This window comes from Schistocerca americana, chromosome 2, assembly GCF_021461395.2.
Source record: "Schistocerca americana isolate TAMUIC-IGC-003095 chromosome 2, iqSchAmer2.1, whole genome shotgun sequence".
NCBI classification, from domain to species: domain Eukaryota; kingdom Metazoa; phylum Arthropoda; class Insecta; order Orthoptera; family Acrididae; genus Schistocerca; species Schistocerca americana.
This window is the reverse complement of record NC_060120.1, coordinates 331,253,257-331,280,028: the sequence shown is the minus strand read 5'-3', so window position 1 is coordinate 331,280,028 and position 26,772 is coordinate 331,253,257. Positions and strand designations below refer to the sequence as shown.

The following is a 26,772-nucleotide window of genomic DNA, read 5'->3' as shown; positions in this document are numbered from 1 at the left end:
CTTGCCCATATTTTATGTAAGTGGCCAGCCAATGACAATTTCCTGTGCCATTCTTGCTACTACGTTTTTGCTTTCCTTACGTTTTACTTTCTTATGTAGCATTTTCCTTCTTTTCCTGCTTTCTTTGCATGTGTGCTTCGATTTTGCTAAGTTTGTCCACATTCGTTGCATTTAATGTGTGTCAGGGCACTGATGACCTCGACGTTGAGTGCCCATAAGCCCCAACACACACACACACACACACACACACACACAAACAAACACACAGTGCCACAGTGCAGCAGATGGGGCAGAAATTGGCAGAAGCATAATGAAATCAGCTATTATTTTGTTATCTGTATCACATCTTTGCCTTTTTTCTCAAATACTAAATGTAGAAAGGTTCTGTTTTGTAAGCTCGAGGCTAAAATGTGTTTACACTCACTATATTGTTCCTGTTTTTGTGCTTGCTTGCTATGAACTCTTTACCTATTTTAATTTAATTACTGTAATGGTTTTGTAGTTTATGATTTGTCAGTCAGCTTTGTAAAATTTTGATTTCCGCGCACCTAAGCCTTTCTATTTTTATAATTTGTTTCAGATCACACATGCCAACATTGTTGTATACAGTTACCACTATCTCCTAGATCCTAAAATTGCTGAAGTTGTGTCCAAGGAACTTAGCAAGTCATCTGTTGTAGTGTTTGATGAAGCACACAACATTGGTAAGATAATTTTGAATCCCTTTTCTGGGGCAAAATGGCCTCAGATTTTTGCATAGCTTTTGAAACAGTAACAGTTTCCAGTACTTTTGCTAGTGCACACATTTTAGCCACCATAAGAACAAATGACCGTAATGTCTCATAGCACCTACTGAATCATTGACTTTGTATACCATTGTTCGTTTAAGAGAAAATCTGAGTGCTTTCACAGAAGATATTACATTTGGTCTGTTGAGTAGGAAATTTACCTCTCATCTCAAGGAAAAGTAAGTGCCAAAATTAGGCAGTGAGGACTCAGTGGTGGTGGGAAGCTACATATTTTAAGAATAATTGGGTGCTCCAGGGGCCCTCTTCACTCAGCTCTAATCAGTATGCTGGTCAGTCTCCCAGGGTTAGTAGTGGCATATTGTCAGTAGCAACAGCATGTGAAAGCGATTTATGAAGCAGTGACTTTTCTCTTTTTAGTCTGATAAAGACCACACTTCATCATCAGTCCTCCCCTCTGTTTGCTAGGTATACCGTATTTACTCGAATCTAAGCCGCACTCGAATCTAAGCCGCACCTGAAAATAAGACTCGAAATCAAGGAAAAAAAAAATTTCCCGAATCTAAGCCGCACCTGAAATTTGAAACTCAAAATTCAAGGGATAGAAAAGTTTTAGGCCGCACCTCCAAATTGAAACACAGTTGGTCCATTGTAATATGAGACACAATTTAGGTCGAATGAATGACGATATAGCTACAGTAGTTTGGTTCGAGTCGTAAGCTTAGCAGTTAAGCTTTACCAGGTAGCCATTGCTATGCGTCAGGCGCTCTGTCCTTATTTATACGGGTACCCTTCCTTTTTCACGTGCTACGTCTGGTTTGAATCGATTGCTTATTTTTCTTTGATCTGATAAGTGCCGTTCTCTTTGTTATAGGTGTTTACGTCACTCTATGCTGAAAATGCGTTTTTGTACTGTGTCATGCATTGTTTGTCGCATTCTGATAATGTGTGTGTACGACCTGTCGCCGCTCGCGGCATGGCTTGCTTTTGTGCGCGCTAATGCCGCTTACGATAACAAAATAAAAAAAAAAGAGAGGAATTGTCTCTTTAGTGTAACAATGGCAAGAGACTGCTATTTGTTGTTACTTACACTGCTGCTTTCTTTGGTAATGATCAACAAGAACCAAATAATAGACTGCGTATGATAGAAGATGTTCTGAACGAGAGTTTAGCTAAAATTTTTCGCCATTTGAAAATCTTTGCAGATGCCTCTTTTGTACATCACATTCTGCACAGAAATTAGAGTCATCTTAGATTTAAAAATCTAGTCAATTGCCGTGCTTCATTTCTGACTGTATCACTATTAGGCATAAGAATAATACGAATATAAACATGACATGATATGTATATTCTCCCGCGTTTGCTGTTGTCTCACACTAGTTTCGTCGTTTATTAGGCAAACAAGATTTAAATGAGATAGCAGCAAACACGAAAGAATACATGGCAAAATGTTTATATTCGTATTATTCTTATGGTGAAGAGAATACTGCATGTGATTCACAATTCATAAAAGTTCCTATTAGCAACCATCTCTTCTCACAGGTAGGAAAAAATTCAGAACGTAGAGTTGGCTATATTGACAAACATCCCAAACAGTCTTGCCAGTCGGATTTTCATAGTACATTGAAATGCTGCTACATTCGAAGATGAACAATACGGAATTTGTATTTACTTTGTTGGATAATGTACGAAAATGCAATGGTCGAAACTCGGGGCAGAGAAAAAGAAGCTCGTCTTCCACCTTTTTTTAAAATTTATTTACTGAGTCAGAGGTTTTGGCGCCAGTATTTATCTTTGTGCCTGCAAAGCATGCCTGTGTAGCGCTACATATATTTGATGGCAGAAGTTAGTTGTGGCGTTACCAACATTTTTCAGAACTTCCGCTTACTTTGCACTCGATTCTAAGCCGCAGGCAGTTTTTTGGATTACAAAAACCGGAAAAAAAGTGCGGCTTAGATTCGAGTAAATACGGTAATGCACAGTTGGACAAAATTTCATTAAGATGTTACATTTCTCTTACTTTTTTCAGCTCTTGGGTAGGCTGCCACCAATCGTTTTGGCTGTGTTCTTTTTCTATGATATAGCATTGTAATTAGCATTCCAACATTCAGTCTCAGTGTATGCTTAGAGTATTGGTAGGATACTGCTGGCCTGGAATACTGTCACTGTTGGGATGATTGGTTTTGGAGGGTACTGGATATCATTTCCTGTCCGTTCTGTTCTTGATTCATAGTCACTCCCAGAAATGTTGAGATGTTTCATAAATATTGCAGTACTTTATAGTATTCAAATGTGCTCATTTTCATATTAATTACTGCCTGTATGTTACATTAGATATGTTGACTGGGGTCCGATGGCTCCTTAGTATCCCACATCACAACCTCCATGATAACCTATTTTGTGTATCTTCAATGGTCAGATTTATGTTGGTCATACTCCCTTCCATCTACTGCATCAATTTAAATCATTCTGATCCTCCTGTTTGTCAGTCTATATTTAAATACAGTTTTAGATATTCTTTACTGTCCCACCCCCATTAAGTGGCCAAACCAAAAAACTGAGTATATAGAACACAAACATAATACAGAAAAGTTTATGAAAACAAAGTATGGAAAAATTAAGTGTTGGTAGATTCAAATACCTTGGGGAGTGGATCCAAGCCAATGGACTGGATAACGCAAGAAATAAAGAAAGAATAAAAAAGTTAGAATTTGCATATAAATTAACACAAAACTACTACAATAAGAAATCAATATCCATACAAGCAAAGGTAAGACATTATAATTCAGTTGTTATGATACAAGCAACGTATGGATCAGAGTGCCTAACAATGAATAAAAAAGGCGAACTAAGAGAACTAGGAAAAAGAGAGAGAAAAATACTAAGGAAAAGTTCTAGGTCCTGAGAAAAACAAGGAAAACAGGTGGATTAAAAGGAGAGATGAAGACTTATACAAAAATACAGAAAAGATCACAGATACAATGAGGAAGAGACGGCTAAAATTTTACGGACATTTAAAAAGAATGGACGAAACACGGATTAAAAAGAAAATTTTTAATTACGTTAGTAAGCTGAAAAAAACTGTAGGATGGATAAGAGCAGTAAAGAAAGATGCCAACAAAATAGGTGTTACAGAAGAAATAATACATGACAGGAATCACTTCAGGCTACTGGTAGAAAACACAAACTATGAAGAAGATCAGCCAAAACCTGGACCCAAGAGAGTGTGGACAGATGAGCAGAGATGAGCAGTTGGCGAGAAAATGAAGTAGTACTGGGAAGAACGGAAGAAAAAGAAACACCTTAAGTCTTAAGTTGTATGCAGTCCATAGCAGGCCAAATTCATAAATAATAATAAAAGAAAGTGATGAATGTTTTGTGGCTGCTAACTATTCCATGAATAATTACAGTACACACTTTATCTAAAATCCTGGTTCATGTCTCTTTTAGAAATGGGAAAAATTATTTTGATACTGAATTCATTGCTGCTTATGTATGTCTATAAAGAACTGAAGAGTATTGCACTATTTCTATTCTTCCAATATTTATTTTGTGTACTTTTAAAAGTAATAAAGTAGTGTTTGAAAATTCAGTGTGTCCATACACTGTACATTTGGCAATGATGTGTGTTCATTAATAACATTAAATTAAATATTGCAAAAATAAAATACAATGTAAATAAACTGCACAATAAAATGAGGGGGCAGTGCTAGTTGTCATGTTGTTCTATTTTCAGATAATGTTTGCATTGACTCAATGAGTGTGAAGATAACAAGGAGAATTGTAGACAGGAGTACTGCCAACATCCAGCTGCTGGAACGTACTATTGCTGAGTAAGATCAACATTCTTATTACTTGATGCAGAACTTTTCAAGCAGAAATAAATTTAAACCAGTTCTGTGACTGATTATGAGACTCGAGCCAGGCGCAGATGTAGGCATGGTAACATCTGGATTTTAATAATTAAAGTTGTATTTAGCAAATACTGTAACAAAATCAGCTGTGAAATAAAGTATTCCTATTTCTTATAAATGAGGAGTCATATTGATGTACGTTACTGTTTTCCAGAATGAAGGAAGATGATGCGCAAAAACTGAAGGAAGAGTACCAGAGATTGGTTGAAGGATTGCGGGATGCTAATCTTGCCCGTGAGACGGATATTGTCCTTGCTAATCCTGTTTTACCAGATGAAGTTCTTCATGGTGAGATATTGAGAATATGAAAATTAGAATGTCATGAGTTGAAATATACTGTTAGTTTTGTGCAGTTGTCTGGTAGAAACAACTCTAAATATTGCAACTGTGTTATTTTTGTTTGTCTGCAGACATTCTATGTAGGACAGAACAGCATTGCACAAATTGACTTTAGCGCAGCAGCAGCGTAGGTAGGTGTTATGAACATCAGTCAGTAGAGAATGGCATAAATAGAATTATATTGGTTACATATTACAAAAAGTTTAGGTCTTTTATGAGATTTTGATGATTCTCTTAGAGCTATCGAAATTGCATAATAACCAGAACCTGTTGTCATATTCCAAAAGTGAGAAAAATTAGTACTACGGAATGATCGAAAAAGTCAGTGTCATAAGACATGTTTGTTGCTGGCAGGCATATTGTTTACTCAATAGCTGTATGGTTTCATTGATAACAGTGTTTGCAAGTCATTTATTTTAATATGGTGTAGTTGTTTTTTGTCATATTACTGAGATGAATAATACTGGTTTATTTGGAAATGTGATTCCATTTGAGACTGGAAAATATAGAGGTTCTCTTCTGGTTCAACTGGGTTAACTTGAAAAAATTGAAACTGTGTTGCAGAATTCACTTAACTTTTTGAGAGGATCAGTGCTGTCATTGATTCTGTGTAAAAGTGCGCAGAAAGCAATGATCAAGTTTTTCCTATATGATCATATATTTTGTGTGTGCTAAAACTGCAGAAATTGCGTAAGAAGAAATGGTCATACTGCAGTTGATGTTTCCAGGCATTTCTTGACAACATTCAAGTTACTTAATTTTGTTCCATCGTTGCAGCTTGATAAACAGCCAGAACAGAAAATTTTGCTCATCCAGAAGCACATATTCATTGTAGTACATAAACAGTCCTGACACTATAAAAATGGGAGTTTTAAATAGCCCAGCTTTGAATTTTGGTTGATGCCATTTTTCACACATCCAGTGAAATTAAACATCAGCAAAATCATTCGTTTGGCAGGAAATTTCTGCTGAGCAATATTTTTTTCTGTGAAAGTATTGCTTATCAAACCGTGTGACCTAGTAGTATATAATTTTGAATTGAAGACTTTGTATTGTTAGATGGACATACACTGATGAGCCAAAACATTATGACCACGTGCGTAATAGTGTGTTAGTTCACCTTTGGTACACACTATGTGGCATGAATTCAACAAGTCCTTCATATGTTTCCAGATCTGTGTGGTGCCAGACATTTACACACAGGTCATTCTATTCCTGTAAATTACAAGCCTGTGGTTTGTGGACATGGGAGTACTCTCCCACATATGTTCTCTTGGGTTCAGACGCTGTGACAAAGACAGTTATCATGCTGGAACGTACAGTCATTGTTGGGGAAGACATCAGGCATGAATGGATGCAGGTGGTCCACAATAATGCTCACTCCACAGCTGTCATTATGCTTTTGATTACTACGTTACAACAACAGGTCCCATAGAAGAACAGGAGAAAGTGCCTCCTAGCATAATACTGCATCCATAAGTCTGCATGGAGTGGTGCATGTTTTGAATAACAGTTTGTCCAGATAATGGTGTATCTGTATACTACATATGTAACAAAAATAGTCATTCATCTTATTGAGCAATGCATTTCCAGTATTGACAGTCCCATACTCACTACAAGTGGATCTGTTGATGGGAATATAGAGATGTTTTTACCCGCAGAACCTCATGTTCAATAATGGACACTGAACTGTGTGCTTCGAAACACTTGTGCCTGCCCTAGCATTGCACTCTATTAGCTGATGAGCTACTGATCTCTGTCTGTTCTGCTTTACACAGTGGAAAGCCTCTGATGTCCACATTCTGTCATGAGGTGTGAACGTCCAGCGTCTTGTTGCCTGATTGTCTCTTCAACCAATTTCCATAGATGATCACAGCAGAAACATGTAAACAGTAGACCAGCTTCGCTGATTTTCACGTGCTCGTTCTCATGTATCAGGCCAAAACAGTCTGCCCTTTCTCAAAATTACTTGTTGAGACTTTCCCCATTTGTGACCTGTAGCGTCACTACAATGATATACCATTTGTCTCTGCTCTGCTTACAGGGTGTTTCAAAAATGACCGGTATATTTGAAACGGCAATAAAAACTAAACGAGCAGCGATAGAAATACACCGTTTGTTGCAATATGCTTGGGACGACAGTACATTTTCAGGCAGACAAACTTTCGAAATTACAGTAGTTACAATTTTCAACAACAGATGGCACTGCGGTCTGGGAAACTCTATAGTACGATATTTTCCACATATCCACCATGCGTAGCAATAATATGGCGTAGTCTCTGAATGAAATTACCCGAAACCTTTGACAACGTGTCTGGCGGAATGGCTTCACATGCAGATGAGATGTACTGCTTCAGCTGTTCAATTGTTTCTGGATTCTGGCGGTACACCTGGTCTTTCAAGTGTCCCCACAGAAAGAAGTCACAGGGGTTCATGTCTGGCGAATAGGGAGGCCAATCCACGCCGCCTCCTGTATGTTTCGGATAGCCCAAAGCAATCACACGATCATCGAAATATTCATTCAGGAAATTAAAGACGTCAGCCGTGCAATGTGGCCGGGCACCATCTTGCATAAACCACGAGGTGTTCGCAGTGTCGTCTAAGGCAGTTTGTACCACCACAAATTCATGAAGAATGTCCAGATAGCGTGATGCAGTAATCGTTTCGGATCTGAAAAATGGGCCAATGATTCCTTTGGAAGAAATGGCGGCCCAGACCAGTACTTTTTGAGGATGCAGGGACGATGGGACTGCAACGTGGGGCTTTTCGGTTCCCCATATGCGCCAGTTCTGTTTATTGACGAAGCCGTCCAGGTAAAAATAAGCTTCGTCAGTAAACCAAATGCTGCCCACATGCATATCGCCGTCATCAATCCTGTGCACTATATCGTTAGCGAATGTCTCTCATGCAGCAATGGTAGCGGCGCTGAGGGGTTGCCGCGTTTGAATTTTGTATGGATAGAGGTGTAAACTCTGGCGCATGAGACGATATGTGGACGTTGGCATCATTTGGACCGCAGCTGCAACACGGCGAACGGAAACCCGAGGCTACTGTTGGATCACCTGCTGCACTAGCTGCGCGTTGCCCTCTGTGGTTGCCGTACGCGGTCGCCCCACCTTTCCACCACGTTCATCCGTCACGTTCCCAGTCCGTTGAAATTTTTCAAACAGATCCTTTATTGTATCGCTTTTCGGTCCTTTGGTTACATTAAACCTCCGTTGAAAACTTCGTCTTGTTGCAACAACACTGTGTTCTAGGCGGTGAAATTCCAACACCAGAAAAATCCTCTGCTCTAAGGAATAAACCATGTTGTCTACAGCACACTTGCACGTTGTGAACAGCACACGCTTACAGCAGAAAGACGACGTACAGAATGGCGCACCCACAGACTGCGTTGTCTTCTATATCTTTCACATCACTTGCAGCGCCATCTGTTTTTGAAAATTGTAACTACTGTAATTTCGAAAGTTTGTCCGCCTGAAAATGTACTGTTGTCCCAAGCATATTGCAACAAACGGTGTATTTCTATCGCTGCTCGGTTAGTTTTTTTTCAAATATACCGGTCATTTTTGAAACACCCTGTATATACTTTCCTTACCACATCATGTGCCCACAGTGCCATGGGTGACATTTGAACATGGACAGTGCTCATAATATTTTGGCTCTTCAGTGTGTACCATAATTTGCCTTGACTAATCAGAATATTTTTCACATTCACCATATAACTTTTGTATGGAAAACATTTCCTTGAATCATTGTCATACAGTAAGTAAGAATCTATCTTTTCCTACCTTGTTGATATTCCTACCTGAAGTCTCCGTTGTTTGAGTAAAGATGCGCATAGTAGCACAATTAGATGATTTCAACAACTCAGATCCAACACAGCTTCCCTCTGCATAACCATCTACAAATGGAAGAGAGAGCTTTGGCACTTTCTGACGAAATCTGTTTCAAACACTTTGTTGATATGTAAAATACAAATACAGATATTTTCATAAACATCAAAAATTAAAAATAGAGGTGTTGATTTCAAATATGAAAAGAGGAAAATATTGTTTAAAAGTTAAAAAAGTTGCATAGAAATGTGAAGACTAGTGAGTTATTTCATAACTGTGATGATGTGCTACAGGGAGGATAAGAAGAGAGACAGTTGCTTAGGTGCACAGAGGTGTTCTACAGTAAAACTTTAGAAGGAATGTTCACACTCTAACTTTGAAGGGCATATTGGCAATGCCTGTCGCAAGTTGTTGCAGAAAGTTATGATAGCAGTACAGCTTATTTGTATACTTAGTCATGTGGTGGGATGATTTTGTTTCGCTCACCAGAGAAATGTTAAAGTATTTAATATAACAACTTTATGATACAGTATACCACATGCTAGAATGGGATCAAATTGAACTTAAACTTTTTTACGTAGGGTCAAATAACCACAAACGCTTAATAAATAATTTAATACTGAGTTTTCATTTTCCATCCTTAAGCGTTTCTTTTATTCATATTTGTATACTGCTGGTGGTCTTTGAATTCAAGTAAACAGAAAATAATTAAAAACAGAACTATCAGCTTCACTACCGATCAGTCAGTCACAACAACCAAAATTTTATATTCACCTTTGCTGACTTTGCCAACTCACAGACAAATTGTCACCTTTCAACCTATTCTACAATTTGAGCTGCATTTAACTTAGATTTAATATTCACATTCATTGTCTTCACCAACTCTCAACAAGACTCACATTCCAATCCAACCTACACCTTGGGCTATGTTATAGATCAATCTTGCCATCACAATGTAGATTTCATCTTTGAGAAGAAATCATTAATAGTATTTCAGTTTATCAGATGTTAATTAGCTGTGTATTAATACATTTTTAAGATATTCAATGACAAAAATGTCTTGTGCAGCAGAAGCAGAATGTGAAGGAAAGGCTGTTCACAAAATGTGATTAGTTCATATGTCCATGCCATAAAGATACCTGGTTAACAACTATTTATGACTACCAAGTACCATCCTTACATTGGCTGCCTCCAACTAGCCAGATACGAAAATCTGCGCTGTGATGTGGACAAGTTTGTAAAGTTTGGCCCATTTGTACTGTGCATTGAGAACAGATAATTAAGTGTCGGTTGACAAGCATACCCTTGTTTCAATGTTGAAGTCTTGGTAGTCAAATGGTTTCAGATAATTCTTTCTGAAACATGTTAGGTAAGGTGTGTGTGTGTGTGTGTGTGTGTGTGTGTGTGTGTGTGTGTGTCTATATATATTAATAGATCTCCGAATGCTGTCTTAATTCAGACTCAGAGTGTATACGACCCGGTTTCAGTTTTCAGTTAAATTTTTGATTTTTGCTGGTAAGAAACAATACTCTAACAAAGGATATTACTGTAGCCCGCTACTGCAGAATAATACTGCAGCAACAAAACATGAACGAGAGAAAAAAGAAAATGAAAATAAAACTTAAGTTGCAAAGGAAAAGCTTCATATACAACAACAAAACACAGTGCTTCTACAAGCGTCTGCCAACAGCAGTGTGTTAAAGGCTTTAGAAAGACTGTGCAATGCTTCATAACAGCAAATTGCCTCCGATGAGTGTGATGTGACAACTGTTTAAATTAGATTCGTTTAAGCAGTTGCTTCTGGTTACATGCGCAGTTGCTTCTGGTTACAGAAGTGTGGCTGGGTGCCGCTATCTAGTATTGCCCTGGTTCAGAAATATCGTAGACTCGGGGCTGATGCACAGAGCAGTCTGAGGTGTGGTGGGGAGGTGGGTTGTCTGTGGCCAGGAGCTATCAAGTGAATTAAAATACATTCACATAATTACGGAAGGCTAAAATATGTTGTTAGTTTCAGATTTTATTTCCACCTTTCTGACAGTCAAGCATTAATCGCCTTACAGAACAATGAAGTTATTTTTGTCAGTTTGCCAAAGAGATTCGGCTTTTATTAATCCTTACCACTGAGGCAAACAGTTTATTTGAAACAAAGTGTTTAATTTCACATTATTGGCTAGTTTCAACTGTTCGCTGCATTTCAAGTGCACGTATTGCATTATGCTATAATAAAGAACCAAACATGAGATAATACAGTACTGGTACTCCAAGAAAATTTACATCCGCACCTGAACATACGAATGTGCACTTTAAGCCGAATTGTGCATTTTAGTATGGTTCATGAAATTCCAATGCTCTTGAAGTATCCTCTGATGTCTTGTTTCTTTTATGACATAATGTTAGGTCTTTTAATGTTTTACACGTACGGACGTATGGGATTCCTGCATCATCGTAGCTGCACAAGCACGGTGATGCCTGTTATCTGGTGGTCTCTTGCAACTGCTGAAATGAACCTATTTCTAACAGGTCACAGGAAAATACTGCGAATGGTGGTTTGAAAAGCGTTACATTCAAAGCAAATTTCCTTTTACACAAGATGAACTATGTGCTCGAATGTACGATGAATTTCTTAAATCACAAAGCGTTTGACTCTCATTTAAAAATCAACTCTTTGAGGAGGACCATTTAGAAGAATTTCGAGGCCAGAAGATCAGACATTTACATTGTTACTCAAAATTTAGTGGCACATTTGTATCTTAAAGTGTAACAAGCGCAAAAAAGATCAATATTATATGTTGAAGCTTAGCTTCTTTTCCAGCTTATTAATCTTCGAGACCAATATTATATGTGAATACTATGTATATTAATTTAAACCATTAACTTTCCTTGTTTGTGTGTTCGCGCTACTTAAGAGTGATCTTGCTATTGGCTGACTACATCATGTGTCTTATGCTGTCATCAGTTGGCGAGATCACGTGGTGCCGGGAAATTCTATATCTGTATGTAAAACCATAAATATTCAAAGGATTGATGAGTTTTATGGGGCCAAGGAAGAGTATTCTGTCACTTAACATGGAAAAAGTGTATTTTCATCTGGGAGAAAGTTTATTTTTAACTGGGAAATATGGGAAAAATCTGGGAATTTCTTTTTTTCCTTGTCCGTGTATAAGCCCTGAGACTACAGTGTGTTCTTTAAACCAGGTCTCAAAAGTTCTGTCAGTCAGACCTGTGTACTGTTAATGACATTCGTTGCGCATAATCATATACACACTAAAAGCTATATATTTACAACCTAATTTGTATCGTGTTTTAGCTAAAAACAAGGAGTTTCACTTATGCAAAACCCTGTTCCTGATCTAGTTGTCTGAAACTGTTGTGTTATTGTATCTGTCACCATGTGATTGAAACTAAACATTTGGTAGGACCAATAGACACACATCTTGAAATTTTACAAACAACACCTAAGAGACATTTTTTGAACATCTTGTAAGAACTAGAAATATAAGGGAATCACCAGAAAGAACCAGATAAACTACTCCATCTCCAGTGTGACTTCAAGAATTTTATGTACCTCAAAAATTTAGGTGACAGACAGCATGGATAAAATACTTAATGTCTAGTGTGACTTCAAGAATTTGACTTACTTAAGAATTTTGATGACATAATCACTGGTAGGAGAAGAATACCTTAGCAGCTCACCGCACTGACTGGGGACTTGGGCACAGGCGGACTGATCTCAGAGAACCTCAGACGCCTTCTCACGAAAACTCGGTGTAGTCACTTTAACGTAATTGTAAATTTTACCAAGGTGTTTCATTTATTAATGTTAGGTGCATTACTGCAAAATATCAGTTCGTTTCCACTCCCCATCTTATCTTCCCCCCCCCCCCCCCCTTCCCAACTCATAATCAATTATGTATGGGTCTTTATGGTACATAGCGGGTATAGTAAAATGCTAATGCCAAAAGATGTTGTCACAAGTGCGCTATTGTACTGTTTCCTTTATTTTAAAGGTTCAGCTATGTTCTTTTTAAAGAATTTTGACTTTTCACAACTCTTGATTGTCAGTCTGTGTCATCTACTTACTCAAAACCACTTAAAAAGAATTAAGTTTTAAATATTTCCTGTCTATAATATCTGCAGAAATAGTTACTTAATAATGTTTTATGTTTAGAACTGAAGATGATCATAAAATGTGATCGAAAATAGTTCTCATGTGGAACTGTTTGCAATTGATACTGTTACAATAAATATTTTAAACACTTGCTGAATCTCTCGTGACAGTGTGTTATCCATTTTTAAAAGTGACAATATTATTATATTATTTCCTTCTCAGCACATCTGGTAAGTCCCCCTGACCTGGGGTTCTGAGTGACTTTTCTGAACTGTACCCCTTTCCCTAAACCTCTCCAGTCCTTTTCCTTCACCCGTTTTCCTCCCCCTTCAACTCTTCTGCCAGAAGTAGGACCCACTGGCTCCGAAAACTTGTAAAAGTTAAACCTTTTTGTTTGTGTGTTGTCCTGCTGCTGCTTGGTGAGTAAATGTTTTATCTATCCATTTACATTATGTTGTCAATATTATGAAAGGGATAGATTGCTTTCACCATATAGTGGAGATGCTGAGTTGCCGTTAGGCACAACAAATAGACTGTCAAACAAGTAAGCTTTCAGTCAAAAAAGCCTTAATCGGAGTTAGATCTCTCTCTCTCTCTCTTTCTTTCTTTCTTTCTTAGCAGCTAGAGCCAGTTATTGTGTGTGTGTGTGTGTGTGTGTGTGTGTGTGTGTGTGTGTGTGTGTTGTCTAATTCCGATGGAGGCCTTTTCAGCTGATAGCTTACTAGCTCAACAGTCTTTTTGTTGTGCCTCAATGCCGAAGGCACTTTTTGAATTAACTATCACAAATCACTGCGTGACACATCCCAATTAACATTTTGCTGTATCAAGTCAGATAAATGACCCAACAGTTCCATAAAAGTAGATGTGGCCAATTTCTTGCCACATCCTAGCTAACTTTATTTTTATCATCCACTTGCAATGACCTTAACATCACTTTTGTATTATTACAGAATAATAGAATTTAACTGATGCACTCATATTTAATATTGTGTAGCTGTCAAACTGATGTAAGATAAAGCAGTTTCAGTATAAAGGTTGGTTTTGATTACCACAGTGCTTTGCTAGGCCTGGTCCTGTTGGAGGTGTTATGACATTGCTTTCATCTGACCTTTTAATTGATATAACTAGTCAGTTAAAAGGGACCCACAGTCAAACATGAACTCTGAACCATGATGCAATTTGGAATTTTTTGCAGTACACTTAAACATTTTTGAAATTAATTGACAATGTTTTAATTCAATTAATTTTTTGAGGTTCTTTCAAGGAGTTGATTCTTTATGCATTAATAAAGTCTAAGAAAAAAATGAAATACCACTTACATGTGAACTATTTATAAATGGTGATAGGTGAGCACAGAAAATGTATAAACGGAATGGTAAAAAGAGATTGTTTATCTCTACTGATGTAGTCCCATATTGTTTGAATTCTGCCTCCTATTTTGTGTGTTCATTTATTAGCTGTAGTTTTTATCTTGTTTATTATTAGTTATTACTGTATGGAGACATCACAAAGTTAATGACAGTTTGTATGTGATACTTAAAATATTACTCTTCTGTTTTTGCAGTGTTGTGTATGTCACAAAGGAAAACCTGAATTGTAATAAGCATGTCTTATAATATCTAGAATTAACCCCTTAATGCCTGCATAAATTTCTAGGTGAAAGATAAAAATATAAAACATCTTGGTGCTTTAGAGATGCTCGAAACACTCAGGAGAATGCAGCCCTTGTCATAAGCATTGGTAGCTTCATGAAGAATCAGCATCTACCGTCACTGACATTTAAAAACAGTTAACCTTTCATTTATTAGCACAGCATTGGTATGATGTGAATTCATGACAGTCAGCATTAAGGGGTTAAAGAGCATTGCCCAGGAACTCTGATTCATTGGTGTTTCTCAGAAAAACATTAAGTGATAAACTGTCTAATTGAGAATAATAAATATCTTTACAGAGGTAGTGCCGGGAAACATTCGAAATGCTGAGCACTTTGTTGCCTTTCTAAAGCGATTTGTGGAGTACCTGAAAACACGTCTTAGAGTCCAGCATGTGGTTCAGGAATCGCCAGCTGGTTTCCTCAAGGATGTTGCACAGAAGGTCTGCATTGAAAGGAAACCACTGAGGTTAATATGAGCATATATTAAAAATGAGTAGATCTTCAAGATGTGTTTCATAATGTCTGTATTATATGTACCTCCTGTATCTCTTGTAGTCATTCTAATTTATCTTATAATTGCAATATTATGTATGAGAATTCTGTAGTTGTACTCTGTTAATGCATACCACATGCTTAAGGTGAATGATGGAACGTTTTCTTAAAAATAACATGGCCAATGCTCTGCCACACCCCTCCACTATCAGAGCATGTTCCATGTCTCTAAAATTATGTCCCAATCTTCATTCGTCTCCCACACCCGTCTTTTTTAAATCACTTTGTATCCAAGCCATGTGCTGTATTCTTCATTGCCACGACCATTCCCTGATTTCACCTACTGCAGTATTGAAGAAAGTTGTGTATTTGACATCATATATAGTAGTTTGACCGTAGCAGTGATTGAGTGGATATTTTGAATTTTGAGTGTGTGTGTGTGTGTGTGTGTGTGTGTGTGTGTGTGTGTGAACTAAATTACAGTACCTCATTAGGAACCCAATTAATTTTCTTTGTTTTAGACAAATGCCCCACTGCGGATTCGGGGGTAAGAATAGGCCCACGGTATTCCTGCCTGTCGTAAGAGGCGACTAAAAGGAGTCTCAACTGTTTTGGCCTTTAATGTGATGGTCCCCTAAGGGGTTTGACCCCTCCATTTCAAAATTTTCCATTAGTGCGTACCATTTGGGGAAGGACGCCTTACATGGTGCATTCTATATCCATCTTGCCGTAAGATCTGGCACACCAGATATTGTCATGGAGTTGGACTTACACCGAGCATCCGGCCACATCAGCTGCAGTGTGTTCCGGGTACCATACATTCCCTCCATTGTGCACTTCCATCTTTGCCCTGATGATATACATGGATATTCGACACCTGACACCCAGCACAGTAGCCAGTCTGTTGTGGTGGGGTTGTCATGTACCCTCTTGGTGGTAGCCCCCTGACTACACAGGGATTGCAATGCTGATGCCTGAGCTGCTACCACTCCACGTATGCCGAGGAGTAGATGCTTATCCCTCTGGGGCATCAGGACCCATGGCAAAGGCCATCCTGGCAGGCGGTCTTTGCTGTGGCTGGGTGGCACTCGTGGGGAGAGCCCCTGGTCGGAGTAGGTGGCATCAGGGCGGATGACCCGCAATGAAACGTGGTACATCATTTCTCACTGGTGGGCCTCCACCAGCAGTCTCTAAGCGATCGAGGTCTAACCTCAACGGCAAGCAATACGATCCAAGATCATTTCCCTCCCTGGCCACTCCATGGGAGGAATGTATGGCTAAAGAAGGCAGTGGAGATTATTCATCCCGGTACCTCGTCTGTACGCTAGTTGATGGTGAATCATTTATTCCGACCAAGCCTCAGTTTTTTGTGGAGCATATAGAGGACAAGTTCGGGGAGGTGGAGGGCTTATCCAAAATGCGCTCTGGTTCAGTTCTCATCAAAACAGCATCCTCTGCCGAGTCACGGAGATTGCTCGCTTGTGACAAGTTGGGGTATGTTTCAGTTAGCATCAACATGGTCCAGGGTATTATATTCCACAGGGATCTTCTTCTGCAGTCCGACGATGAACTACGCGCCAACCTCGAACGGCGAGGTGTTCACTTCGTCCGGCACGTCCATCGGGGTCCGAGGGATAATCAGGTAGCCAGCGGTGCCTTCATCTTGGCCTTTGAGGGTGATGTCTTACCCGAGAAGGTCAAGGCGATGGTTTACCGCTGTGATGTAAAGCCATATATCCCTCCTACGATGCAATGTTTTAAATGCTGGAAATTTGGACATATGTCATCCCCATGTACTTCCAGAATCACGTGTCAAGATTGTGGACGTCCTTCACATCCCAATACTCCGTGTGCCCCGCCTCCTATCTGTGTTAACTGTGTAGAACACCATTCCCCCTGCTCGCCGGACTGTAGCATTTTCCAGAAAGAACAGAAGATAATGGAATATAAGACCCTGGATCGCCTGACATACACTGAAGCTAAGCGGAAATATGAAAGGCTCCATCCTGTGCCAATGACGTCCACCTACGCCGCTGCTGCAACAACGGTTCTCCCATCGTCACGTACGGTTGGCTCTTAAGATTGGTCAGAATCCACCAGCCCCCTTGATTGTGAGGGGGCTCTTCACTCCCTGTTGCTCCTGCTCCATCTACTTCAGGAGCAACACCCCCCCCCCCCCCCCCCCCCCCAACCATCGGGGACACCTGTTCCCACTTCCCAGCCGGAGAAGCGTAAGACTTCTTCGGCTACTCTCACCAGGAGGGGGCCCCTTGGGGACCTCCTTTTGCAAGTTCCGACCAGCGGAAAAGCGGACACCTGCAAGTGGCTGAAATAACCATCAGTCGCTTGTCGTAGGGCCTCACGGTTGTCGTCCGTCCCTGAGACTGACCCAGTGAGGCCCTCCCAGCCTGAACTGCCGAAGGCACGGCGCGAGAAGCAGAAAAAGAAGGTTCGCAAGAATCACAACAGTGCGGTTGCACCTGTCCCACTGCTTCCTACAGGCTCCGCGTCTGAGGATGAGGTTGAGATTCTGGCATCTGCTGAAGACCTGGATCTCACCGGACCCTCAGACGCAATGAATGTCATTCGCGCGGGTACTGAATCAGTGGCAGCCAGTGACCCAGCGGCGTAATCTGCCTCCCCAGTCCCTTCACGCCTTTCTCAGCCATGGACAATATCATCCTCCAGTGGAACTGCAGCGCTTTCCTCCACCATCTAGCTGAGCTCCGACAACTTATCAGCCGTCACCCTTTCTTCTACATTGCTCTTCAGGAAACTTGGTTTCCAGCGATGCGAACCCCCGCCCTCCGTGGCTATCATGGTTATTATAAGAACTGGGCAGCTTATGAAAGGGTATCTGGTGGCGTCTGCATCTATGCCCTTCACTCTCTTCACAGCGAGTCTGTCCCTCTACAAACACCTTTAGAGGCTGTCGCTGTTCGGGTGTGGACGCCACAGGCTGTTACTGTCTGCAGTCTGTATCTTCCACCAGATGGTGATGTCCCACAGCATGTCCTCACTGCGCTGATAGTGCAATTGTCGCCACCTTTCTTGATACTGGGCGACTTCAACGCCCATAACCCTCTTTGGGGTGGGTCAGTGGCAACAGGTCGAGGCGCCACCGTTGAACATGTATTGGCACAGCTCGAGCTTTCCATTTTAAATGATGGTGCCTTCACAGATTTCAGTGTGGTGCATGGCAAGTACTCTTTCTAATGACACCATTGATGCGGTGGTTCACTCGGTCACCATCGGCATCGTTACTGCTGCAGAATCTGCCATTCCCTGTTCTTCTGGGTCCCCTCGGCGGAGGACTGTGCCTTGGTGGTCGCCTGAGATCGCTGAGGCAATTAAGGATCGCCAGCGGGCGCTCCAGCGTCACAAGCACCATCCATCTTTAGAACACCCCATCGCCTTCAAACGGCTGCATGCGCGGGCCCACCGCCTTATCTGCCAGCGCAAGCAGGAGTGCTGGGTACGGTATGTTTCCACTATTGGCCTCCATGTTTCTCCATCGCAGGTCTGGGCAAAGATTAGACGCCTCTATGGCTATTGGACCCCTTTCAGCGTCCTTGCGCTGTCACTGTATGGGGCAATTTGTACTGACTCCGACATAATTGCCAACCACGTGGCAGACCATTTTGCTCTCAGTTCCGCATCTGTGAATTACCCACTGGCTTTCCGCTCCATTAAAGAGCGGTTGGAACGTCGGAGCCTTTCATTTCACACGCGCCATCATGAATCCTACAATGTCCCATTCACTGAGTGGGGAACTCCACAGTGCCCTAGCCGCTTGCCCTGATACAGCTCCTGGGCCAAATCGCATCCATTGTCAGGTGCTGAAACACCTCTCAGTGGACTGCCAGCGACGACTGCCAGCGACTCCTCCTCGACCTTTACAACCGCATCTGGGTCGAGGGTGAGTTTCCATCGCAATGGCGGGAAAGTATTGTTATGTCTTGAAACCTGGCAAGAACCCATTGGAGGTGGACAGCTACTGCCCCATTAGCCTCACCAACATTCTTTGTAAGTTGCTCGAATGCATGGTGAGCCGGCGGTTGAGTTGGGTACTCGAGTCTCGGGGCCTTCTAGCTCTGTCTCAGGGTGGGTTCCATAAAGGCCGCTCTGACGCCGACAATCTGGTGAGCCTGGAGTCAGCCATCCGTACGGCCCTTTGCCCGCCATTAGCACCTCCTCACTGTCTTTTTCGACAATGCGGAAGGCGTATGATACGACATGGCGCCATCACATCCCCTCTACGCTTCACGGTTGGGGGTCTTCTGGGTCCACTGCCGATTTTCATCTGAAATTTTCTGTCGCATCAAACCTTCCGCGTGCAAGTCGCGGCCTCCCATAGTTCCCCCCGAGTTCAGGAGAACGGAGTGCCACAGGGATCTGTTTTAAGTGTCTGCCTGTTTTTAATTGCAATTAACGGGCTCGCTGCGGCAGTGGGAACGTCTGTCTCAGCGTCCTTGTATGCTAACAACTTCTGCCTCTACTATACCTGCATTGGCATTGCAGCTGCTGAACGTCAGTCTTGGGCTGTAGTGCATGGCTTCCAGTTTTCGACTGCCAAGACCTGCATTATGCATTTCTGCTGGCGACGAACAGTTCACCGTGAGCCGCAGCTTTATCTTTCCGGCAAACGTCTTGCTGTGGTGGAGACACATTGTTTTTTGGGTGTGGTTTTTGATGCCCGGTTGACTTGGCTCCCACATATTCGGTAGCTTAAACAGATGTGTTGGCGGCATCTTAATGCTCTGCAATGCTTGAGCCACACCAGCTGGGGTGTTGACCGATCTACCCTCTTACGGCTCTACCAGGTGTTAATCCAGTCCCGTCTTGATTATGGGAGCCTGGCTTATGGTTCTGCATCCCCATCTGCATTGCGGGTGCTGGACACAAACCTTCACAGCAGGATCCATCTAGTGACTGGTGCTTTCCGGACCAGCCCTGTGGACAGCATACTTGTGGAGGCAGGTGTCCCTCCACTGCGGTTATGGCGCCAACATTTACTGGCCGCTTGTGCTACGCATGTTTGTAGCTTGCCTGAGCATACTAACTATCGTCATCTGTTCCCACAGTCGGTTGTCCATCTCCCAGGTTGTACAACCGTGGTCCACGTAAGAGAGCTTATCTCCGGGCTTAGGGTTTTCCCTCTTCCGCCTCCTTTCCGGGCCCCTCTGCATACACCCCCGTGGTGTGTGCCTCGACCTTGCCTTCGGCTCGAATTGGCACTGGGCCCGAAGGACTCAGTCCCTCCGGAGGCCTTCCGCTGCCACTTTTTATCCATCCTTGCCACGTATCAGGGCTCTGGCATGTTTTACACTGACAGTTCGATGGTTGCTGGTCGTGTCGATTATGCTCTAACTCTAGGGGACCATTACGAACAATGATCCTTGCCGGCTGGCTGCAGTGTTTTTTACTGGTGAGCTGGTCGCCATCTTTCGTGCCCTAGAGTATATCCGCTCCTGCTCAGGTGAGCCCTTCATTACCTGTAGCGACTCCCTGAGCAGTTTACGAGCTACCGACCAGTGTTTCCCTCACTCTCATCTGGTGATGGCTGTGCAGGAGTCCCTCCATGCTCTTGCCCGTTGCGGCCGCTCTGTGGTATTTGTGTGGACTCCAGGCCATGTTGGGATACCCGGCAATGAACATGTAGACTGCCTGGTGAAAGAGGCCACCAGTAAACCATCTCTGGACATTGGCCTCCCGGTGGCTGATTTGCGGGCAATGTTACGCTGCAAAATTTTCGAACTATGGGACACTGAATGGCGCAACCTGACCACACCAAACAAACTCCATCCTAATAAGGCGATGGCGGATGTGTGGCGGTCGTCCATGCGAGCCACTTGCCGGGACTCAGTAGTCCTTTGTCGGCTCCACATTGGCCACACCCACTTGACACACAGCCATTTACTGTGCCATGCGGACCTACCTCTATGTCGCTGCGGGTCGGCTTTGACAGTGGTCCACATTTTGTTGCCCTGTCCAGTTTTAACTGTGCTCATGCAGACGTTTGCGCTGCCTGATACGCTCCCTGCCCTTTTAACTGATGACTCTGCTATGGCAGGCTTAGTTTTGCGTTTTATTTGGGCAGGGGGCTTTTATCATTTGCTCTAAGTGTTTATATTTATTTAGTGTTGAGTCTGGCTTTTGGCCTACAGTTTTAGATTGAGTTTTTAATATGTTTCTCTGTGGTTGGCTTTTCCTTTTTTTCTCTATGGTCGACCGACCACCATCACACTCTGTGTGATTTTAATTCGTTTTGTCTGGTCTTTGTCTAAGTTTCTCTTGTCCTGTGTCGTCTGTCATCTTTTCCTTGTTCGCTTTTATTCTGTGTGGGTGTTTTTAAGTTTTGGAAAAAGGGATCAATGACCGTAGCAGTCCGGCCCCTTCCCTCCCACAAACCAACTAACCAACCAGACAAACGGATGGCATCAGATGGCATTATTTCTGGGAATTTCTTTCTACAGGATTGATTTTTCTACTTATTTACAAAGAATACTAGGAGGAGGGATAGTGCTAGAGAAAAGTATGATTAGTGTGATCTGATGTATACGATAATAAGGTGTGTCAATACTAGAGGAGCCGGCCGCGGTGGCCGTGCAGTTCTAGGCGCTCCAGTCCAGAGCCGCACTGCTGCTACAGTCGCAGGTTCGAATCCTGCCTCGGGCATGGATGTGTGTGATGTCCTTAGGTTAGGTAGGTTTAAGTAGTTCTAAGTTCTAGGGGACTGATGACTACGGCAGTTGAGTCCCATAGTGCTCAGAGCCAATACTAGAGGTGTGGAGGATCTTCTGGATGTTGAAAGCAGTGGTTCAGTGATGACTTTCCTCCTTCCGGTCAGAGAGACTGGACTTGATACAGGAGTTGTCCTCCTCTGGTATTTCCAGCTACTCCACAGGAGGACACACTCATTTGTAGTACCTGTGGTGTACCTGTATCAGTACACACATTTTAATGGAGTGGATTTCATATTCTGGCTTGTAGATTAACAAGGCTTCTGTTATAGTTTAGGACAAGGTGTGTGTTTGAGATGTTTTATAATTTTGTATATTTTGTTGAGCAGTTAGGTTCAAGATTTAATTGGGTTTCAGAATGGCTACCCTGTCCATTTTTGATTTGTGGTCAGCGCCATTCACATTTTTTCTGAGATATTTTAGTTTTTCTCTAGTCCCTTATTTTATTACAGGCGTCAATAACTTAGTACACATTTTATCATTAGCATATGTATTTGAGTGTTTGTGTGTTTTATATTTATTTTAGTGGAAAATTTTAATTGTTACTGTTTTTAACTCTATTCATCTCTGTGTATGGGCACAATTGACCATGATGTTGTGGTCATTAAATCCTACCACTACTGCTACCTACACTACACCACACCACACTACACCACATCATTCCATTCCATAGACAAGCATAAATTGCATAAGTGCTGCGCAAAGTAAAATGGCTGCATTGTGATGGAGAGACTTTTTTTTTCCAAGCACAATATATTTTACTTTCTGTATGACTACCGCAAGTAATTTTGTTAATAGTGATGTGTTTCTCTGTTGTTTTGGTTCAGGTTTTGCCATGAACGTCTGACTTCATTGTTAAAGACTCTGGAGATATCTGATCTGACAGACTTTTCCCCACTGGTTCTTATTACCCATTTAGCAACACTTGTAGCAACATACACGAAAGGCTTTACTATTATTGTGGAGCCATTTGATGATAAAACTCCAACAGTATCAAATCCCATACTTCATTTCAGGTTGGTATAACAAATTTCCTTAAAATTGTTTTTTATTTACATTTTATATTATGTAGACTCAAACCATGAAACTTATTTTCTTGTAGTTGCCTGGATTCATCAATTGCTGTTAAGCCAGTATTTGACCGCTTTCAGTCTGTGGTAATTACTTCGGGTACACTATCTCCTCTGGACATGTATCCGAAGATACTGGATTTTCACCCTGTTATCATGAGTTCATTTACTATGACATTAGCGAGGCCTTGTCTTCTGCCAATGGTGAGTAATTAGTTTGTACACCATAAAAATGCACTGGTGTAATGTTTCCATGTATCATCATCATGTCATATAGGTATATGACACTAACTTGTCAGGTAAGGACAGTATAACTGCTTACTCTGTATTTCAGTGGTCACTTCAGTTATTTGTCAAAAAATATTTATAGAATAAAAAGTGTATCTGTGCTCAACCTGCATGTTGATTGGAATGCTATAGTCCTTTATTAGGCATGAGTCTCTGTAGCCTACCTCCCACAAGTGAACTTAAGTCAGTCATTTAAAGGGGGAATTGCTGTTTAATGCTGACTCTAGGCTGTGGGGCACCTGACTGCCCACAAGATTCAAATCATTGCCAGAGGTGGCAAATGACAGAAGAAAATTCTAGCACTGTGTGTGGATTGAACATCAAATGTTTGGGTTTGTAGTCTGACATCCACTTGGCCAGCAAATTAAACCAAAAATGATAACAGACAGATTGTTTGAAATACATTAGGTAAAAAAGATACCAGTTGTTGGCATGCCATCTTAAGTCTGGCACACCTAGGAGTAATTAACAAAAAAGTGGAAGAATTATGAATATCAAGATTTAGGAATTATTCTTTCACTGAGAAGTAAGGAAAGAAGGTGGGAAAGGGAAAGGTATTTGATGTGATTAAAAATATAACGGTAATAAGTAAATCGTGTATCAAAGGGTAAATGAAAATATTCCAAGTAAATGGAATAGGAACTTCAACACTTCTATATCCAAGTACATTTCAGACTTTCAATACAGAAATAAAAACAATACAATTGATGAATTGTGTTTGTTTCAAGGTTATGTTGTCTCTAGTGCCTCCTTTTCCAGTACACACTGACTGAGCACTATCTTTTCACTTTGACGGAAGCATTATCAAATCACAAATGCAGTTAACAGATAATAAAACATTCCCTCTGCCATCCTGTCATCTAATATCTTTTAATTTTTATGCATGGTCAGGCTTACTTTATGAAACATTTTACCTTCTGTTCTGATTAAAATTATATGCATTGAACAGCAATGTTCAGATGTACCAGCTCATCCTTCTGCACACAGTTGGCTGCAACAGAAAGCAAACTAATTACATTCAACAGCCTTATAAGCACAGCTCACATTTGGAATAAGTGGGGAGAAATTCCTGTATCATATATGGGATGACTTCCGTTGCAAAGCATTTTATGGAAGTAGTTTAGATCCTCATGTCTGCCGCTGGAACCTGCTGCTCAAACTGCTATTACTAGCTTAAGTACACAACCAGTGATCTTTCAATGATGCTGCCTTCAACCCTGAATAGTAGTAATATGGATAAGCCAACAGCTGTGCCCACACAGCAGCATTGCCTAACAACTTCATGGATGCCTTTCTTATACAAAGTGGGGCAGAATGGACTTCCTGATTTGATGGGTGAGTTGGAAAAGAACACTGCATTCAGTGCCACCGGGAAAAACCCAGGAATTTTTTAGAATTCCGGGAATTTTTCGTTGTTTAACTTTTAAGTTAATTTTTTGTAATTTTTACTGGTAAGAACCGATACTCTAACTAAAGGATATTACTATATCCCGCTACTGCAGAATAATACTGCAGCATTAAAACATGAATGAGAGAAAAAAACGAAAATAAAACTTCAATTGCAAAGGAAATGCGCCATATAAAATAACAAAGTTCTCGTACAAGTGTCTGCCAACAGCAGAATGTGTCAAAGGCTTTTTAGCACCTTTTCCCACTTCTGGCTGCAGAAATGTGGCTGTTGGCTGTGTAAGTAGCAGTAGCAGCAACCAGCCACATGGTACCCGGAAAAATTTTACTGGCGAGCCCAGGCTGCCAGATTCAAGCGTGTGCAGCAGGCCCGGATCAAGGGGAAGGGGGGGGGGGGGGGCAAACCATGGTATTTGAACCTGGTGGCAATTTCTGGGGGGGGGGGGGGGGGGGGGGCAAATTCATATTCTTGAGGAAAAAAATCTTGTTTCACAAAGCACATACCATCCAGCGTACGTCGATGTATCAATTATTCATATGATTTTGAAACGCACCCCTGCTGGTTTTTGAACACATTCTAAGTTGATTTCTGAATGAATTACAGGTTGATTTTTGAATGTGTGCATATTGATTGTACGTGATGCCTCTGCCAGGGGAATCGTCGTCACATTTAGAAACAAACTTTCCTGCAGACAAAACGGGACGGGGCTACACGAGCTGAGCGGAATAAAGCCGAACCGGTGAATGCCAAGTGCTGCTTGTTTATGTGGTTGATTTGGTTTGCGAATGTTCAGCGTTGTTACAATTACTAGCGAAATCCATATATTCAGACTACCAGAGTGAAAATAAACGACTAACAGGTCAGACAGATTACGTACTATCTTCTCAGTGTATCCAAGAAAGTGAAATTTTGACAGAAAATTTTTGGCCAGATCGCTACACTAGACAGGGCCAGTTGTAGTCCACTGCTAGCAGCCGCTTAAGCTCCATTCTGGAAGTAGTGCGGGAAACACATTGTAAGAACTCGTAATAACGCCTAACTGGAGAACAATCGCTGGATACCTCAATCAGTGGTTGTGGCAGGGGTAGTAAAGTTAACCAGAGAATGAGTTTTGGCAGTGGTAGAAATAGTTACAGAATTAGTGATGATAAGTGACTGTTAGAACGAGGAAGGAGAAGAAACAGGGGCATCACACAAATTATGGAAGTATATGACGATTCCAAATTTATGCAAAAATTTCGTTCTACTTTTCAGTCTCGTGCATGAGAAACTGGGGAGCATGAATGAAATGTGAAACTATTTCCTAATGTAAAGCTTTTTGATTGTAGTAGGCCAAATAGGTAATTCGTATTGGTACTTCATTAATTATTTTGTCTTATTATAAAAATGATCATTATTGCCAAAACAGTGTCGCTTATTTGGTGTGTGTTACAATTGCTGCAATATTAGAAAGGCCTATTTTGTTTTATCCGGCACACAGTGACAAAATAGACATAATCTGATCGAGAAACCACACCAGTCTTGGGTACTAATTGTATTAACAGCTTTTTCAGTATCAGACAGCGACATTTTCATTTTTCACGTAGCAAAACGTTTGACGAACTTTGATAAGGTAATAGTTCTTTTGCAGAAAGGAAAGGACGCCATGTAAAGCTGTTGCAAGATTAGAGAGAAAAATTGCTAGAACCTAAGGATTGAAGAAATGTGCACTGTCTCTTGTCTTTACTGGCTTTAGGTATCCTATATTTAATTTTGTGTTACACACAAGAGCAAGTTATTAGTTAATAGGCAATAAAGAGTCCACATTTTCTGAAGAGTTCTTGTTCTCCTGGTAACAAATAATCCTATACAGTATTAATTGCGAGGGGTTGGGCAGAATGTCAAACCAGCCGACTGGGTGCAGGATAGGCACTGCAGGACATTTTAATTTCCACTGTCCCGATATAGTTTGATGGCATCCATTACAAAATATACACGTTTGAGTTCCACAGAGTGAAATACAGTGACGTGCACTATAAGAATGTTGTTTGAAGAGGCATGGCACTGCACTGCACACTTAAGACCAAATAACGTGTCTTACATTTCCTCGAAGATATATGTTTTATGTATCAGACTCTTCAAAAAGATGTGCGCTACAAAACGAACTTATTTTCGAAAAGATTCCCCCCCCCCTC

General features: G+C 41.2%; 1 protein-coding gene across 1 annotated transcript in view; it reads left to right on the top strand.

Annotated features, from left to right (window-relative positions):
• Nucleotides 1–26,772, top strand: part of LOC124593718 (general transcription and DNA repair factor IIH helicase subunit XPD) — a 48,732-nt gene that overhangs the window by 7,001 nt on the left and 14,959 nt on the right. The window contains exons 5-10 of the mRNA XM_047132030.1: nucleotides 581–704; nucleotides 4,483–4,579; nucleotides 4,815–4,948; nucleotides 14,895–15,063; nucleotides 22,660–22,848; nucleotides 22,935–23,106. Coding sequence (XP_046987986.1) covers nucleotides 581–704; nucleotides 4,483–4,579; nucleotides 4,815–4,948; nucleotides 14,895–15,063; nucleotides 22,660–22,848; nucleotides 22,935–23,106 — 885 coding nt within the window. The remainder of the gene's footprint in view (nucleotides 1–580; nucleotides 705–4,482; nucleotides 4,580–4,814; nucleotides 4,949–14,894; nucleotides 15,064–22,659; nucleotides 22,849–22,934; nucleotides 23,107–26,772) is intronic.